The sequence below is a fragment of the Primulina eburnea genome, chromosome 3 (assembly GCF_022965805.1).
Source record: "Primulina eburnea isolate SZY01 chromosome 3, ASM2296580v1, whole genome shotgun sequence".
NCBI classification, from domain to species: Eukaryota; Viridiplantae; Streptophyta; class Magnoliopsida; order Lamiales; family Gesneriaceae; genus Primulina; species Primulina eburnea.
In genome coordinates, this window is record NC_133103.1 from 16065574 (window position 1) to 16085531 (window position 19958).

At 36.3% G+C, this 19958-nt stretch overlaps 1 protein-coding gene across 1 annotated transcript; it reads right to left on the reverse strand.

Moving 5' to 3' along the window:
• On the reverse strand, positions 1 to 6282 carry LOC140826984 (probable CoA ligase CCL6). The gene is made up of 19 exons (XM_073189550.1): positions 5996 to 6282; positions 5422 to 5485; positions 5139 to 5228; positions 4853 to 4909; positions 4725 to 4773; positions 4432 to 4508; positions 4255 to 4294; positions 4071 to 4165; positions 3649 to 3813; positions 3446 to 3556; positions 3242 to 3329; positions 2657 to 2723; positions 2504 to 2579; positions 2145 to 2262; positions 1590 to 1835; positions 1354 to 1493; positions 1031 to 1213; positions 824 to 943; positions 1 to 254 (listed from the first exon to the last, which is right to left on the reverse strand). Exons 1-19 carry the CDS (start codon positions 6139 to 6141, stop codon positions 195 to 197), a joined length of 1992 nt encoding a protein of 663 aa, XP_073045651.1. The 5' UTR covers positions 6142 to 6282; the 3' UTR covers positions 1 to 194.
• Between the last annotated feature and the right edge of the window lie 13676 nt (positions 6283 to 19958).

The following is a 19958-nucleotide window of genomic DNA, read 5'->3' on the forward strand; positions in this document are numbered from 1 at the left end:
GAGACAAGTCCCTACCCGATCCCATCCTACCAAAACAAACAAAGTGTTTCTCCAATTGTTCTCTCGATTTACTGAGTTGAAAGTATGCAACATTTTTCATCGAATATACATAGATAGTTTATCAACATCTCAAATATGAAAAGTCGATATGAAACAAAGAAATTATTAATCCCCATATTTGACTATTGCTGCCATCACTTTGGTGCTATCCCATTTTGTCCTTTCGCGCCACTGTATATTTGGTCGATGTATTCCTGCAAAATATACAAAAATATTAGAACGTCGTTGCCGCACCCCGGACTACAAGGACTTGGCCAAGAGCGAGACATCGTCGAATCAAGTTCGTTTTCTCCTCGAACCATTCGAGTTTTCGAATTACTTATTAGTTCTCACCTTCTATTCTATTATTGTCAAAAAGAAGATGCATAGATTAAACGATGTAACACATGCGATATCGGGAGAAATGCTATAGCAACTACCAGGGCAAGTTGAGTCGAGCATGGCGTGCTTTACTCTCAAGCTAGAGTGTCATTTTTCTGAGCTCGACGGACTCGAGCTAACTTTGTCTAGCCAAGCATGAAATTTCATGATCTAGATTCGTTTAGAACCACATTTAAAAATATAATCCTAGTATATAATGAAAGAACAACAAGGCATTTCAATAAAGGGTTTGGAGAAGCAAGAAAGTTTATTTAAGAAGAAAGTCTTATCTAGGCAAAAACTTACGTCTGGATGGGATTAAGCGCTTACAAAATAAAACTTAACAGCTTTTTGAAACTGCGAGGCAGGCACGAAAACACTAGATCAATCAAATTTTAAGTACCTTGTAATATTTAAGCAATTGTGGCCTTTTAAGCTTAAAAGTTGGGGTCACGAGATCACGGTCTATGTCAAAAGGAACCGGCTCCAGATGAATTGCTCTCAACATTTCGAAACCACGCAGCTGGAAAAACATTTTGAAGGTCAGATGAAGAACCAAATGCTGCTGCATTAAAGAAGCCATGAGAAACATGGAATTCGTGTAGCATACCTTGTGTTGTTTGGCAGTGCTGTTGAGCTCATCTAAAATGTATTTTCTTGCCTTTGAATTACCACACAAAGACTTGAAATCGCCTTTTTCTTGATTCTTTTCTGCCCATTCTTCAAGTGGCTTTCGCTCCGGTACAACCACGGCCACCAGAAATGAGTCAAAACTGTTCCCATAGACCCAGATCTAAAGAGCAGTTAAACCCATTTAGCACCACCATTGGTAGATAAAATTTAACAAATTTTAGTTTTTCCCCCACTATGCAAATATCCGCCACTAATTATACAAGAACAATTAAATTGTTTCTTGAATTTCCTATGACTTACTGATGTTACAAGAGGGCATCGGGAGTAGACACTTTCAATGTTTTCCACCGCAACATACTCCCCTTGAGACAGCTTGAAAATATTCTTCTTCCTATCAATGATTTTCATCTCCCCATTAGGCTGCCACTCTCCAATATCACCTGCAATATTTAAAGTGAAACTTCATTCAGCAATGAAGATACCCGAGTTCTACTAAGCTTACAAGAAGAAAGGTGAATTATGGTATCCAATTTTACCAGTATGGAACCATCCGTCAACAAATACTTCTTTTGTGAGATCCTCACGTTTATAGTACCCAGAGAACAACGTTTTTCCCCGCAGACAAATTTCACCTCTTGGAACAACAGAACATGCATCGTATCCCATCTCTGGTACCGATTCAAGCCTTACTTCAATGGTAGTCATTGGAACACCCACAGTTCCCATCATTGAAAACACGTTAGCTATGGAAGTGCAACATCCGCCACAACTTTCCGTGAGTCCTGAAATTAATTTGAAATGAGTCAAAATACCAGTTAAGCCGAGAATATCTGAAGGAAAATTACATGAATAGCAACTTTTCTTGTTAAAACAAGAAAACACATGCAGTTGCACCAAAAAATATTGCCTAGAAAAATTATTTAATAATGATGCAACTCAGATGAAACTATACAATAGCCTAAGTAAGCATCATGTTTACTGTCAAATAGACAGACCCACAAGGTAGCCGAAGGAGTTGTCTCTCCCAAACAAAAAAATATGAAATAAATCCTCATATGATCCGTTCATTTTGTGATTTTTTTTTGCATTACCATATCCTTGCGATAACACACAGCAACTCGTCACTCGAAGAAACTCCTCGATGTGCTTAGGTAAAGGTGCAGCTCCAGACAAGATAAGACGGACACGTCCCCCAAATGCTAGTTTAATCTGAAATCCAAGGTAAATTAGTGGTGATGGAGGCAGGATTGTCGATTAGGGGGCGAAATTAAAGTTCTAAAGCAAAAAAATAGGGGGAGAAATTGTATTATTTGTGACTATTCATTATATAGCACATAAAAATATGCAAATCATATAGAAACTGGAGGGAGGTGTCTGCCCCTGTCCGTCCATCTGGCTCAGCCACTAAGAAATAGGTTATAATGTAAGGAAAAGATGTTATGTCACCTACCTTATCAAAGACCAGTTTGTCGAATAATGGAGATGCTTCTTCTTGTTTAAGTCCCTTCTCCATATTCCTCAATTTACTGCCAACAAATTTTTTATTAGTCAAAAGAAGTCTAAAGACAACGAAGCTAGGATATGATTTGAAAACTGGACATACTAGTTGTATGCCAACTGGAATAGTGACTTTTTCAATAAACCACCAGCTGCAATTTTTTCCATTACGCCTATAAACACAATAGTAGATAAAATCAATCCCACAGAAATGCCACAATTCTAGAAAAAGTATAGCAACGTTAGGCTCAAAACTTTCATTTTCTCAAAATACATTTGCACCATTTTCCATATTGTCCTCTATATAGTCACGATTCCTATTCAACTTTCCACTTCTTCAGAAACAACTCAATTCATATTCTAACCCAATTAACAATATCTTCAAATTTAAAATCTCCCACAGAATATTGAAAGATCAAACTAACATAAGTATTTTTACAGGAAATACATTTAAGTTTAAAGTAGAAAATGTTTCATGCGATAAATAAAACCGAACATTGATCTTATTCTGCAACCCATTTTCGAAAAATGCATTTCTCAAAAATTGTTTGCCTAGTGGTGCAGATAAATGTGCAAAAAAAAGGCAAAAACCATCTGTAAGTCAAGGCACCAGTATGTTTCGAATATTGAGTAGTTGATGCCTTGCACAACAGAGGCATAATTCCAATTATATCGATAAACAATTGTATACCAGTGTATATCCGGTCAAAAACTCTAGGAACTCCGCAAAAAATAGTTGGCTTTAACATGAGAAGATCTTCAATCATGTATCTGATATCCTGTAAATTTGGTGTAAGTAGGAATACGCTGCTTAAAATTTTTTGTCGCTGGAATACATTATATTACAAACTCATTGATGTGTAAAAAAAAATTATTAACACGATATTAATCTCACCGCCTGCCAAAACCCAATTGAAGAACCTCGATAAATACAGTAGGTCTCAATAATTTGATCGAATATATGGGCAAGAGGAAGAAAAGAGAAGTATACATCCTCTTCTGTACCCTGCAAGAAGGCATGTGAAATGACATCACTTAAATTCTTGTGTCTTCATCAAATTGCAAACCTAACAAAGCAAAAAACTGCCAGCTTTTTACCGCTTTATCTGTTTCTCTAAGAAGATGATCCATAGACAAGACTTCTGCCATGAAAGCACCATTATTTATAATGACACCTTTAGGTTCTCCCGTTGTTCCACTCGTATACATTATCGTGCATATGTCAGTCCTTGCTTTTGGAGGAAGATCATCATCCAAATTTCCCTGCCAAAACAGATAAACGAGAAAGAGTATATCTGGTAAGTTTTCAGGATTCCACAAATATTTGAAACCTTGCCAGATTATAACGATTGTATTGGCAAATGTGAAAGTGGGTTGAAAATGTATCTTCGTTGGCAAAGAATTATATAATCGATACATTTATTTTTGTTCAGGGGAAAGATAAACAAATATCACCAAAAATTTATAAAAAAGCAAACTAAAATAGTACGCCTATTATATATTTGATGACATTTTCTAACCAAAAGAGCGAATTCTTCCCAGGAGAAGCAATCTACACCGAGCTGCTTAGCTGATTCCTTTTGCTCCTCAGAAATCTTTCCAAAGCTGACAATAGCTTAACAAAGAATAACATGGCTCAACTAGCAAAGCGTCGACATATAAAGTGATTTGGGTGATAACCTCAGATTAAACAATTCCTCTTACTTCTTAGATGTGAGACACAGTTGGAGAGACATGCTAATATCTGCGGAAAGAGACAGTCATTGTCAATGCCATAGGATAATCTCATCTTAAACATCTAATAAGCTCATATGATGTTAACTAACTTATAAGCCTTCACATTTTATTTCAAAACTAAGCTCTTGAACCAAGAGAACATACCGCGGGTAGCTTGGTTTCATGAACAAAAGCTATGGAAACCTCTGCATGATTGATAATGTACTCAACTGCATTTGCGCCTGCATTTAATTTAAGCCCCCGTCGAGAACAACAATCAACAGAAGACCAATAAAACTTTTTTTTTAGTACAAATTCAGGCATGGGGGAGTGTTTTAACGTGAATTTGTATCTCTCACTTCATTATGAGACATTACGCCGCTGCATGCAGTACGTGAGAATTCGGCTACTAATGAGTGTCTATGAAATCAAGAAAATGAAGCCAATGGCAGACATACCAAGGGAATCATATAGTGGAACATAGGTAATGGCATGGCTAATGCAAGCCTGTAAAGAGATCAAATAGACTAATCAACATTGTAACTCGACCAGCGTTCAAGGAAATTGATCTTAAGCATGAATTTACCTCCATCGACATAATCCATTCTGGGCAATTCGCTCCATATATGCCACAATGGTCTCCCTAACATGATAAAAAACTCTCCATTACGAATGCACAAATATTAAAAATAAAGTAAATTGCAAAAACCACGACAAACGATATTTTAAATTGACAACACCCCTGTGAAAGTCATTGAGCTAAAAAAGCCATGAGTTTTTAAATTTGTAGCTGAAACATATTGAGCTGCAGCCCCTTGTGTTGTTAAATTCCTAGCTAAAAACATGTTACAAAAATTTGTAGAAATACTGACTGGATTGACGCCACGAGCACGAATGGCGGAACCAATCTTGAGAGCTGTATCGTAGACTTCTTGGTATGTCAGCCAACTGTATGCACCAGCCTGCCAGTTACATTAAAATTTGTCAAATAAAGCTAAGATTAAAAATTTCACATCGAAACAATTATTTTTCTAAAAATAAAAATATCATCAACATTTTTATTCAACCTACAAGACACAAGATATCATTAATCCATAAATAATTAATTAAATTTACGAAATAAACTGAATAAAGTCCCTAAAATCTCAAGTGTACCTTTCCATTGATTTTAGGACGGCGTCCCAGCATCTGATTGCCAGGATTTCTTTCCACCGACTTACTGCACCCAAAAACTCAGAATTACACAGCCAATTCGGCAAACCCATCCCGATCAAATCTCGGAATCGGGCATCAGGAAATGTGAATCTTGATCAAACGGCGAATGCAAACAATCTCAAGACACATATCCAATCAAATGTAATGCAAACGATGGCATGAAGGCGTATTAGCTCAATTGGTGAGAGAGACGTGCAAATAACAAGAAGGTCGCACGTCCGAGACCCGGTCGATTGTATTTTCCTTTTATAACTCTTTTTAATATATAAATCAACTGATAATTGTAAAATTTGAAATGGGCCACGAATATTTTACTGGAAAATGGAAATATCTTATGCACGTATTCATCAAAAAGTTACGACAAAACAGAGTACTAGACATGCATGCACAGAGAAGAAAGCTTCATCTTCCAACTGAGCAGCAAGGAATGCAGACTGTCAAATCAACATATTTCTTTGACCAAAACTTGTACTTTTTTTAACCAAAAAAAAAAAGAAAACTGACATCTGAATACCTGAAAAAATCCCAGGGAGAATGAAGATCCTGAGGCATTTCCATCAGCCCATCTTTCGCATAAATGCACCTATACACAGCCCCCGCCGAAGGTTTTCCATTCGCAGCAGCTCTTGCTTCCGCAACTTTCACACTATAACCCCCCATTCTCACCCTTTTAACCAAAAAACTAGAAACAAAAACCCGGGTATTTGAAATTTATTCCTTAGTTCTGCTGACCCCTTTGTGCGAAATCCACGCTACATAAATAAAACAAAAAAGGAGTTTGGGGAAGCTGGGATGGTTGGGAAGTGCAGAGTGGTGCAATAAATTGTAAAGGGGTTGGAATTTAATTCAAAGCGGCATTTATTGAGAGTGCCTGTAATCCAATGCTCTCATTTATGTTGGTGGTTCACTATTTGGTGAGCTTTTATATTTATCCAATTATTTGACCTTCATTCGTAGAGCCTGAAACTAAAATTTAAAAATGGATCTTTTTGTTATGATAAATAATGCAAAAATTCGGTTACAAAATAATAAATACAATAAATAATGCATAAATACACAAAAAACAATATATTACATAAAAAATAAGTCAATAACTATTTGAATTAGTTACATAATACTAATATAGCTCTTTTATAGGAAAAATATATATATCAAATTTGTATAATCTAGCTTTCAGATCATTTCTTTGTCAATAAAAAATATAACTATCTTATTTAATCTATCTTGTGATATTATTGGTGGAATATAAATTATTATTGATTTCAACTTCAATAAGTTTATTTATGCTTAAACAACTGTTACAGTTATGAATAAAAAATATCTTATAGACAATACGATTATTTTAAAATAAAATATTCAGTTTTTTCAAACATTGTAGCATATTCAAAAATTATTGAAGTTTTGTACAATACTGCCCAAGCTAGTTAAATGACTAACTCTTTAACTTCTCCCAACTCAACAAATACCCCGAAGTATATCGATATTGTTTAAATTGTTCAAACCGAACTTGAAGAAAATATCGAGTTTGATCAATTATAAACAAAAAAATATTCAAATTAATCTTTTTTATTTAATATGAGACCATTTTTTTTCTTTTGGTAAGTCACCAACTCAAAATATAGATATTGGGGCTCTTCCAGGATCGGGCCCTGAAACAATGACCTCTTTAGCCTCATAGAAGGTCCAGCCCTAGACACGGTGAATGAACTGCATATCAAAACCGTATATATACATGTGTTTACTTGTAGTTTTTTGAATTTTTTTTTAAAAAAATTCAAAATGCGAACGTGATCACGAGGCCAAATTATATATTTTTAATTATCATGGCTGCAATAAATATAATTGATGGAACGGATATAATTCCTTCTCCAATCAGAATTAGTCAATATGGAGTGAATATATCGATGCTTTGTATAAAATTGGAATGTATATAAAATGTTTTGCAGTGGATTAATGGATAAATTAGTCGATTAATCTTCGATCATTTGTCTCGTATCTTAACCACATAGGTGGACAAGCGATAAAGCTTATTTATGAGTACAAAAAAGGTTGAGGCATTCCAATCATCAATTAATTTTTAAAAATATATATTTAAACATGAATCATGTTGCTCCAAATATGGTTGAAGCAGCCAATGTTCCGTTCAATTACTCGTAGATTATTTGACATCAAAGTCTTCCGTTCAATTTAACTTTTAAAAATAATAATATTTAAGAGATGTTATTATTGTGGCCTAAATCTATAAAAGTGATTAATTCGCGATGAGTGCGATAAATCAGCTGCAGATGTCTTGTCGAATTCATTCATTTATTATTCCCCTAAAAACCAATTATTAAATAACAAAATTGAAATAACTTCATTTTTGTTTATTTTAAAAGTAAAATATTATTGGAATTTTAAAAGTGATATCGGCCCAACTACATCTCGTTTCATATTATTTTAGGCCCATTCCAGTAGTCATGCTTGTAAACAATGCTGCTTACTTTGCCACACTTGATTCAATTTTAAAAAGTTATGACAGAACATAAAAATTAAAACTTTATTTTATCGACACTTTAAAAAATCAGATTCAGGATGAAATGTTATGAAACATGAGAGAATCAATCTTTTTTTTAAGCTAACAGTATGATATATTGTTAACGAAGATCAGTTACAAGTACATCAGAAGTCGATAATCTCGACCAAGCAAAGAAACAATGGTCCTAGCTAACATATGGATAACCTGATTCTTTGGTCGCTTAATCAAAAAAAGATAAAATTGAATATACTCGTTAGTAGGGGTGTCAAAATCAGATACGACCCACAAACCCGATACGATTCATCCCAAAAAAAATCAGGTATGAGTTTGAGGTTTTCGGGTTCGGTTCAGATCTGGTAACTGACTCGAAAAAAATGATCGGGTTGGGTTGACCCGAAATTTTTACTTTTTTAAAAAAAGACATTATTAATAAATATTTCCTACCTTTTTATATATTGTATGTTTGAAAAAATATTTATTTTATATTTATATAATAAATTTTCATAATTTAATATTTATTTTGAACATTTTTTTTTAAACAATTTTTTTATTTGATTTAGTAAGTATATTTTATTTTTTTACAATTAGATTTTCAAATTTAAATCATATATATGAGAGAGATTTTATTATTATGTGTTTAAATTAAAATATTAGTATTAATTTTTTTGAATTTTATTTAATTTTCATTAAAAAAATTTATAAAAAAATTAAAATCAGGTTATACGGGTTGATTCGGGTTCATGTTCGGGTTGAGAGTTTTTGGTTTGGCTCGGGTTCGGATTGGTTTCAGGTTGAACAATTTTTTAATATTACTATTGTTCAACCCGACTCAATCCACTTGACCCACCCGATTGACACCCCTACTAGCTAGGATTCTACTATCGTTTACTAACAAGCCAACTCCAACAGCACATAGGGAGCTCAGATTCGAGAATGACATCATAAACATATGGATCTTTAAACAAACCCAGTGCTTCCCGAATACCCAATTCTTCCGCAGGTAAAGTATTTGATAAACACGGATTACTCCCATGAATAGCTGCTACCATAGCGCCTTGATCATTCCGAATGAAGCATCAGATCCCGTATGACCACGGCTTGAAAAAACCATTGCGTCAACGTTACATTTCAGGTAGTCTGTTGGTGGAGTCTCCGTCGATTGGGAAATGGTTGTCTGTGGGTTACAGAATGGCTCAAGGATGAGCGATGCACTTCTTGCTATTTCACGATTGCTGAAAACGCGACGAGAAATTACGAACCTTAGCAGAGATTCTCAAGAGGTTGTATTCAATGTAGGAAAATTATTGATTTTAAATGATTTTGTAGATTTTAAAAGTCTAGATGTATTCAATTAAGACTTTTATATACTCTATAGTCTAGTGGTATTCAAAATAGACTTTCATATAATTTTAAAAAGTCAAGTGGTATTCAACGTTGACTTTTTAAAACTCTATAAAAGTCTAGAGGTATTCAACATTGACTTTTTAAACCTCTATAAAAGTCTAAAGGTATTCAAATTTTCATTAACTTTTAATAACTTCATGAAATTCATTAATATACAATCATTAAAGCCTAAAGTACAATCATAAATTGTCAAAAATTGTATTAGGTTCAACCCAAAGATTTGGATGGATTATTAAAACTTCTAACTCGTACACAAGCTATTTATTTTTCCCCTATCGTTTCACATCACATCTCTTCTTATCTTCTCTCATCTTATCTAACTTTATCACTCTCTCAAATTTTCGAAATGTGTCTCAATATATATTTTCATATTTCCTTTCAAATTTTTCTTTTTTTGCTAATTTCATTTAACAATTTTTTATTTTAATATCATGGAAATTTTGAATTGTAGCATTTGTTGAGGATCGAACTTGAGTTTAGAGGGGGGGGTGAATAAACTCTTCTCGTTTTTCGTTCTGATGAGGTACTAAAATCCTGTTAAGGATAGTAGTTGATCTTGTGCGAATACTTTCACCTGATTACAGTAGAACGTGCGGAAACAATCTGATGAAGTAGTTGAAACAACAATAAAGCAGTAGACAGCAGTTGTTTATGGAAGTTCGAAGATAAACTCTTCTACGTCTCCCCTTCTTCTGTTTCCAGAAGGTATAACTAAAAGACTTTGGATATTACAGTACAACACTTGTACACGTCCACTTCAGAAGGACTTACACCCCAGCCTACTGAAACTCTTAGTTTCTCAACTCACAAATATGCGAAACACAAAGTTCTGAAAAGACTCTTTTCAGATTACAGACTCTTCTGATAAAATATTAGTGCAGTAAAGATCGTGAAGAGTGTAAGAATTAGTAGCACAAGATGATCTACAAAAGATCAGATATAAGCTATGAAGCGTGTGCTACTTTTCTTTGTGTTGAACTTTTAAAATGCTCAAGGAAAACTGATATTCGTTTGATAAGAGAGTAGCTTTGTTCCTTGAAAATGATATTATGCGAAGTGTCACTTTAACAAGGATTTGATCCAAGTATATATAATCGACTGAGTTCAACGTTCACAATCAGAGAAGTCTTCAGATAACTTATACAATCAGCTTTATTACCGAAATGGGTTCCTGCAGAAAAGCTATAAAACAATCAGTCTTGTTTTATACTTAATTGGGTAATATGCATTAAATGACTCCGTATAGTATTTAATGCTACAATTAATGCTAGTACTAGGAACTCTTTAACGGTAACAATTAAGATAGCAACGTTAGAAGTCATTCTCTACTGGTTTGTATTGTTATCCTTTTTCTACTGGTTTAGTTTTACTAGAGCAGCAGCTACTGATAATCTATTCTGTTGTTCTGGTCTGCTGGTCTACTGGTTTTAGTTATCATCGCCACAATAAAATTCATATCTAACAATTTCCCCCTTTGTGGTGATGCCAAAACCTAAACAGTTGAAAATCGTTAAGTAAAACAGATAATCATTTAATCAAACGGATAATGTTAATAACGCATTAAAGTAAACAAATCAATCGGTTCCAATGTCCCTGTAAAAGATTTCTTCATTTTGAGGTTCTTGATCTCTTCTGTTAGAAGGTCCAGCCTCATCTTTTGTTTGCCTAACTCCCGCTTGATCTCCTCTATCTTCCCCCTTTTTGGCATCAGCGGCCACTACATGGGTAAAGAGATCATTCAGTCTGGCGGAAATATTTTGAATGCCATCGGTTAGCATCTCCAGATACGGGGTCTGAGAAGAGATGCGATTATCTAAGGCAGTGATAGATTGATTTTGAGAGTCAATCTTGGCATCCAAAAGTTCCACAGAAGTAGACAAGGATCGAAAGATATCATCATGCTCAGTAATTCGAGTGAGTATATCATTTTGAGCAAGCATGATGGCGTTGTGAGTTCTTGAGATAGCTGTTCTGAAAACAGAGGCTTCAGCATACATCTTGTCCGAGGTCTCCTTAGTGAGATAGATGTATTTCCCCATTCGCTCTCGGATTGTAGAAAACAACTCTAAGTTCGGCAGTAAAGAAGTAGTATCTGGTTCTGCTGCTTGTTGTCCTGGGGTAGGAGATCCAGAAGCCGGCAATTCTAAAGTGGTAGAGACAGTAGGGACAATTGATTCAATGACTTCCTCAACTGAAGCCAGTTCATGTACAGACAATAGTGATGAGGACTGAATGGGCCTAGTCGGAGATGCAGGAGTACTAAGAGCAGCAGCCTTTGGGGAGGCGGTAGTCCTTTCCTCAACTGTCTGATTCTGCTGAAAGATCGGGACAAGGCCAACATGATAAGCAGTAGGCTCTCCAAAGCCTTGTTCTTGAGCAAGAAGTTGCTCATTCATCTGTTTTAATCTGTCAGATAGAATTAAAATAACATTTTGATTCTGAACATCAGTAGGAACGGCAGGATCAAAATTCGATTGAAGAACTTTCAAAACTGATTCTAATTTCTGACATTTTAGTTGATCGAGGATGAAGTTCCGTCTGCGCAAGGCCTCGATGACATTCTCTGTTTTTGCCAACTGAAAAGTCTTTCTTTCTGCATTCATCAACTTGCTGTTATTCCCTCTTGTTTTGAAGTAGTCAAAAGAGTGGAACAGTCGGACAGTATGCCATTCATCAAAGAATTTTATGTCCTCGTTTACAGATGTCTCAATCTCTGCTAGATGAAGGTCAACGCCGGTAATGACAGTGGTCTGGTGACCAAAAGTAGGTGGTTCTTCAATCATTTTCCCTTTGTCAGTAGATGAAATGGGTGCAATAGGTCGGAAAGCAGAAGACCCGCTTGCCTGTTCCCGAATAACGATTCCAGATGATGGCTTAAAAGCAGTAGCAGAAGAAGGTGCTGAGATGGACGCAGTAGCGAGTGCAGTTGAGGAAACAGTCGATCGAACAGAAGGAACCGCTTCTGGAAATACCTGTCGAATAGGTACTTTCTCAATCTCAGACAGTGCTGCTGTCTTTTTCATCTTGAGAATGGTGCGCGGTTTCTTCTTGGCTGGGGTCGGTACTGTTGGTCGAACAGCAGCAGAAGATTCTTCTGATGCTGTTTTATCGGAATCCGTCGAAATAATCAATCGTTTCTTCGAAATTTTCTTCTGAGGTTTAGGAGCCTCAGAAGCAGTTTCCCCAATTTCCTTTTTCATCGCAATAAACTCCGCCACTGTTGGCTTAGGCCTTAGAGCCAAAACATTGGCTACATCAATCATGGTAACAGAGGTAGCATCGAGATCACTGGTAGATGCGAAACCAGCATCCTTGAGCAAAACACTGATCTGAACCGTGAAACCAGAACTCTTCCGAATAACCATATCCTTCATGATTCTGAAAATAAAATGACTCTAATCCACCTTAATCCCCTTGGTGATGGCAGTCATGACCTGAACTTTCTCCTTCGTCAATTTATCGAAGGTGCCAGCCTTGATCAAAATAGCTTTGGCCACAATATCGGCCAGAATCTGATACTCTATTTTGAGCAATTTCTTGTGGCAGGAAGAAGACACTTCTTCTCCAGATGCGGAGAAAGAGCTTAGAGCAACAGACATATCTGTCTTGGAAATATCAGAGAGTTCAGAAATACCCGAAGTGGAAGGAGGAAGGTTGCTCCTAGGTGTGCAGCATCAATGGAAATAGAAGCATCTCCTTGGGTATGAACAATTCTTCCTTCATGCACTGTTGCTTTGGCGTAAAATTCCAGGAGAGCATTTTTTTAGATAATTGCCGGTGCTTCCAGGAATTTCCGGAGTCCTGATTTCTCAATATCCTGAAATATTTTCAAGAGATTCTCATCCTTGATGGTGAGAACGGAAGCAAAGTTAACCTGATAAACGTTGAGAGTATATGCGCCAGCTATTTCTGTATGCAGATGAGATCAGAAAAATTTGCAGTAGTTAGTTATGATATAGAGAAAGCAGTAGCTGAATAATGATAGTTATGAAACAGTGAAGGTGAAAATGTGAAATATGAAATAGATATACAGCCGCAAATAAACATAAAGACACGTGTCAGTATGTTCTTGGTTGAGTGTTTGAAAAGCTTTGCAGAAACTGTCAGAAAGACGAATGATTTTGAAAATTTTGAAAAAGCGCGGGCTGTCCAGACGGTTACTAAAAGAAATCAGAAAAGGATTTGTCATTTTATGATAACGTCTGCCGGAAGTTTCAGAGTGCTGAAATATGCGAGCACTTTATCAAAACCAGCAGACTTGTAGATTTATCGAAAAGACAAATATCCTATCTGTTTTCTGAAAAGGTGTCAAATTCTTAGTCTGACTAAGATACTGTTCCCCCTCGGTAAATGCAATTAATAAGTAGTCATAATTGCGACAAGTGACTCTTGGCTATCTCTCAATCTGAGTCGTTGAAAATGAACAGTCGCAATCTTGTGATTCACAAGATTCTTTGTTCCCTCTATAAATACCTGCAAAGCTTGAACGAAGGTAAGCAAGAACAACGACAACTCAAGTAAAAGGAGAGTTAGAGTTAGATTCAGGAGATGAAGCAAAATTGTTCAGAGAGAAGTTTGAGGGTATCAAAAATGCCGTAATGATCCTTGAAATACACTGCTTGAGTTGTAGTTTCCACAGTTATGCAGATCTTTTGCTTCGATTGAGTTTAAAATATAGCATCGATTTCTTCCAGAAGCATGCTAATGCAATAAGAGAGTGCTGGTGGATTGATGATGCTGAAATCCTCTCTGATGCCCTGTAAGGCATCTAAAAATTACATTAGTGCTGGCAAGACCTAAGCTTGCTAGATTCTTTCTAGGCCTTTCTCTTTCGAAGAAGACCATCTTTTTCCTGTTGAAGTAGTTTGCAAGCAATTGTCAGAAAGCTCCTATTTCAGAAGACAAGCACTACATGTAACGCTACTGGTTAAATAGCAAAGAAGATCTACTGTTTTTCATTATGCATTGTGTAAAGTACTGAAATGGTTTCTAATAAAATTCCAGTTTTGCTTATCTGACTTTTCTCTTCTGCTTTTCTGCAAAAAGCTTACTGTTAGTGCAATGCGATAACAAACACGTAATAATAGAAATTTAACTAAGATATCAGAAAACAGTTAAGTTAAATCTATTAAACCAAGAGAATTACGAAAGTAAGAAAACTTATTTTCTGGTAAGAGTTTCGTGAAGATATCTGCTGTTTGTTGATCAGTAGAAACATATTCCAGACGAATGTTCTTCTTCTGCACATGATCTCTAATAAAGTGATGTCTGATGTCTATGTGCTTCGTTCTGGAATGGAGTACTGGATTTTGTGTGATTGCAATTGCACTGGTATTGTCACAGAATATAGGTGATTCGGAGGCTTGAATCCCATAGTCTCTTAACTGTTGTTGAATCCACAGTATTTGAGAGCAGCAGCTTCCAGCAGCTAGATATTCTGCTTCTGCAGTAGATGTGGCTATGGAAGTCTGTTTCTTGCTAAACCAGGATATCAGCCTATCACCAAGAAATTGACAAAAACCACTTGTGCTTTTTCGGTCTAGTTTGCAACCTGCATAATCAGCATCTGAATATCCAATAAAATTTAACGATGAATCATTGGGATACCATAAGCCGACGTTTTGAGTTCCTTTCAAGTACTTCAAAATACGCTTAGCAGCAATATAATGAGATTGTTTGGGGTTAGATTGAAATCGAGCACAAATGCAAACAGCAAACATGATATCTGGTCTACTGGCAGTTAAATATAATAAAGAACCAATAAGACCTCGATACTGAGTTACCTCTACTGAAATACCACTTTCATCTTTATCAAGCTTAATAGATGAGCTCATTGGAGTAGAAGCAGCAGAGCATGCTTCCATTCCAAACTTTTTCAGAAGCTCCTTGGTGTACTTGGCTTGATTTATAAAGATTCCAGTCTCTGATTGCTTAATCTGTAATCCTAGGAAGAATGTTAATTCTCCCATCATACTCATTTCAAATTTATCCTGCATCAATTTTCCAAACTTTGCACATAATTTGGGGTTACTTGACCCAAAAATAATATCATCAACATAGATCTGTACTAAAAGAATGTGTTTATTCTTGACTAAAGTACATAAAGTTTTATCTACTGCTCCGATGGTGAAATCATGATCAATAAGAAATTGTGATAAAGTGTCATACCAAGCTCTAGGTGCCTGTTTTAGACCATATAATGCTTTGTGTAATTTAAATACATGATGCGGAGAGAAATGATCGATAAAACCTGGAGGTTGTTCGACGTATACTTCTTCTTGTAAAAGACCATTTAGAAAAGCACTTTTCACATCCATTTGATATACTTTGAAATTCTTGAAAGCAGCAAAGGCTAAGAATATTCTGATTGCTTCGAGCCTTGCTACTGGTGCATAAGTCTCATCAAAGTCTATGCCTTCTTCTTGTCTGAAGCCTTGAGCTACCAATCTAGCTTTATTTCTCACCATTGTGCCTTCTTCATTGAGTTTGTTTCTGAATACCCACCGAGTTCCAATGACAGCTTGATGAGATGGTCTAGGTAATAGAAACCACACTTCATTACGTTTGAATTGATTCAGCTCCTCTTGCATGGCTTCAATCCAACTAGGATCCAGAAGAGCTTCTTCAATCTTCTTTGGTTCATCCTGAGATATAAAAGCAGCATGCATGTATTAATTAAGCATTTGCCTTCTGGTTCTCAACGGCGCTGCTGGATTACCAATAACCAATGATGGAGGATGAGATTTTCTCCAGATAAACGGATTTGAGTGGACATCTTCCTGATTTGATATGTTAAGATTGTCTTCTACAGAACCAGTAGTAGGTTCTTGAGCATCTTCTGCTGGTATTGGTAGATCCAGAGTCTGTGCTTCTGGTTCCACTATAGGAATGTCTGGTTCTGGATTTTGAAGATCCTTGGTATTTGCTTCTACATCATCTTCACTGTCGATTTCCAAGTGAATCATGTCTAACCTGTTACTTAAATCAGATATGTTAGAAATTTCAGCACTGCTGTCTTCATCGAAGACAACATGAATTGATTCTTCAACATTAAGAGTTCTATTGTTGAAGATTCTAAAGGCTCTGCTTACAGCAGAGTAACCAAGAAATATTCCAGCATCTGATTTTGAGTCAAATGCCGTCAAATGATTTTTGCCATTATTTAGTACAAAACATTTGCAACCAAACACATGAAAATAAGATACATTGGGCTTCTTCCCTTTCCATATTTCATACGGAGTCTGGTTGTGTCTTTTGTTGACCATAGATCTGTTTTGCGTGTAACAAGCAGTATTGATAGCTTCAGCCCAGAAGCGCTGAGAAATGTCTGCATCTGCTAGCATTGTTCTAGCTGCTTCTTTTAGAGTTCTATTTCTTCTCTCAGCCACTCCGTTTTGTTGAGGAGTTCTGGCAGCTGAATATTCATGATGAATTCCCTGCTTATTCAAATATAACTCAAGATTCTTGTTAGTAAATTCAGTACCCCGATCACTTCTGATTTTAATGATGGTAGAAGATTTTTCATTTTGAATCCTTTTCAGAAGCTTGATCAAGAGACTACTGGTTTGATCTTTTCCTGTGAGAAAGATTACCCACGTGAATCTAGAAAAATCATCAATAACAACAAGAGTATATTTCATTCCCCCTAAGCTCATGATGGGGATTGGACCAAATAGATCCATATGCAGTAGTTCCAGACATCTTGAAGTTGATTTGCTATCTTTGGTCTTGAAGCTGGATCTTATCTGTTTCCCAAGCTGACAAGCAGAACAAACGTGATTTTTAACGAAATTAATGTCAGATAATCCATCGACTATATTCTGCTTCTTGAGATAATTGATTGACTTGAAATTCAGATGATTCAGTTTCTTGTGCCATAGCCAATGTTTATTGCTAAGAGAAGCAACTAAGCATGTAGGAGTATAAACATGATTTGAGTTCCAAGAGACTCTGTAAGTATTGCCTTCTCTTTCCTGTTAACACAGTAGTTCCAGCAGAATCTCTAACTATACATGAATGCTTTTGAAAAGCCACAGAATACCCATTATCACATAGTTGGCTAATGCTGATAAGATTGTAACAAAGATTGTCAACTAATAACACATCACTAATAGTTATATTACCATGGATAATCTTACCCTTACCCATGGTTTTACTTTTTGAGTTGTCTCCAAAAGTTATCTTTGGTCCAGTACAGCTCACTATCTCGGAAAGTAGGTTTCTTTGTCCAGTCATGTGTCTGGAACAACCACTGTCCAGATACCATGTACAGTTACTGATTTCTGCTTCCTTCTGCTGTTCCTGCAAACACAAATTTTAGTAACTGGTACCCAAATCTATTTGGGTCCAAGCCTTATCAGTCCTTTGGGAACCCACATTTGTACAATTCTTGGTGACCTTGTACTTCGGGTATCCAAAGATGTGTGTGCAACAGAAGGTCTGTTATTTCTAACAGTATGCATACCAAAATGTTGTTCTTCCCTTCTGTTTCTGTTTTCCAGTCTGTATCTCTTCTGAACAGGTTTAGAGTTGTAGTACTGGTAGTTTTAACCTTCATAGGATGTTGTCTTCCAGAGTTGAATTCTTTTCTGAATCTAGAACTCTGGTCAACTTTTTCCTTAGGTTTAACGTCCCAGACCATAGTGCATTCTTCTGTTCGTCAGATTTACATTTCTTTCAACTGAAGCAGTAGGTACTTCTGGTTCCTGTACCACACTGGATTTCACAAAGTGAATGTATTTCCTTTTGCACATATTCAGTGTTGGCTTAGTATTCGTTTCAGAAGTGCCTTCATTATTACAAAAACCGAGACCACTCCTATCTCCTGATTGTTTTTGTAATTCTTGCATCTTTTCCAATGAAACAGAAGACTTGTTCCAAGCATTTACCAGTAGCGACAACTTCTGGTTTTCAGAAAGCACTTTCTGGTAATCTGCTTTGGCTCTTTCATTCTCAGTTATTAATTTACTCATCTTAACTTGTAAATCATTGAAGCTGTCTACTTGCAAGCAAGTTAACTTACTGTTCTGATTTTTTAAGTTCTGATTTTCAATTTAACTTCTTCAAATGATTGAGAAAGTCTGGAATACTCTTTTACCATTTCATGCAGTGCATCAATCAAGTCACTTCGTGTAAATTCACTAGTGTCAAAATCAAATACCTCTCCAGATGTCGAGGTTGAGTCATTGTCTGCCATTAGACATTTGACTTCTTCTGCATCACTGTCACTGGAATGACTTTCTGAGTCAGATGACTCAGAACTAGAGTCCGCCCACTTAGATTTGCTTTCTTCGGCAATCATCGCTTTTCGATCTCTTCTGGATTTTTTGTCATTCCTCTTGTAATCCTTTCTCTTTTGATCATCCTTCTTTGGTTTAGGACAATCAGCAATGAAGTGACATATCTTTCCACAGTTGAAGCATCCCATATCACCAGATGGTGAATCTTTCTTGAAGTTGCGATTGGGACCTTGATAGGTTCGATGGTTTTTCTTCATAAACCTGGAGAATTTCTTTACAAATAAGGACATAGCATCACTACTGATTTGTTCAGCAGTCTTCTCCATTGTATTGTCAATGATCACGGCAGGTGATACCTGAGGTACAACTGCAGCAGCAGTAGAGGAGGTCGAGGCAGTAGCAGTAAAAGCAGTAGCAGTAGCAGCAAGAGCCTTGGTGGGTAAGCTTGAAGGCTCTTCTCCATTTCTCACTTCCAATTCGAACTCGTAGGCCTTTAGATCTGCAAATAAGTCGTGCAGTTCCAATTTGTTCAAATCTTTGGATACTCTCATAGCCATTGTTTTAACATCCCATTCTCTGGGTAAGGCTCTCATCACCTTGAGGGCTATTTCTCTGTTGCTATGCTCTTTACCCAGAACAGCTAGCTCATTGACCAAGCTACTGAATCTTTCATCAAACTCATTTAGAGTTTCACCAGCTCTCATTTTCAGATTTTCAAACTTCTGCATTGCTACAGACAGTTTATTTTCTTTTGTTTGCTCATTTCCTTCACATATCTGGATGAGCTTTACCCAAATATCCTTTGCAGTAGAGCACATTTTTATCTTGCTGAAAGTGTTCTTGTCAAGAGTTTTATACAGTATATCCTTCGCCACATTATCAAGATTGGCCTTCTTCTTATCTTCACTGGTCCATTCACTTCTTGCCTTTTCGACCATCTGTGGTGCACCGTCAGTAACAACAACAGCTGTGTTAGGCTTTAAGATTTTCAGTGGACCATCTGTGATGACATACCACATGTCATCATCTTGTGCTGCAAGATGAGCTTGCATTCTTATCTTCCAGTCGTCAAAATCTTCCTTAGAGAACATAGGGATCTTGCTGAAGTGTGCCATTTGTTGTAGTTTTTCACAAACAAGAATAACCTGCTCTGATACCAATTGTTGAGGATCGAACTTGAGTTTAGAGGGGGGGTGAATAAACTCTTCTCGTTTTTCGTTCTGATGAGGTACTAAAATCCTGTTAAGGATAGTAGTTGATCTTGTGCGAATACTTTCACCTGATTACAGTAGAACGTGCGGAAACAATCTGATGAA

Excerpts from the sequence above, each read along its gene's own strand:
- LOC140826984 (XM_073189550.1), bottom strand. The coding sequence starts at position 6,141 with ATGGGGGGTTATAGTGTGAAAGTTGCGGAAGCAAGAGCTGCTGCGAAT. Across the intron at positions 4,295-4,431 it reads ATGAAACCAAGCTACCCGCG|ATATTAGCATGTCTCTCCAA; the intron begins GTATGTTCTCTT and ends CTCTTTCCGCAG. Across the intron at positions 2,263-2,503 it reads ACAAACTGGTCTTTGATAAG|ATTAAACTAGCATTTGGGGG; the intron begins GTAGGTGACATA and ends CTTGGATTTCAG.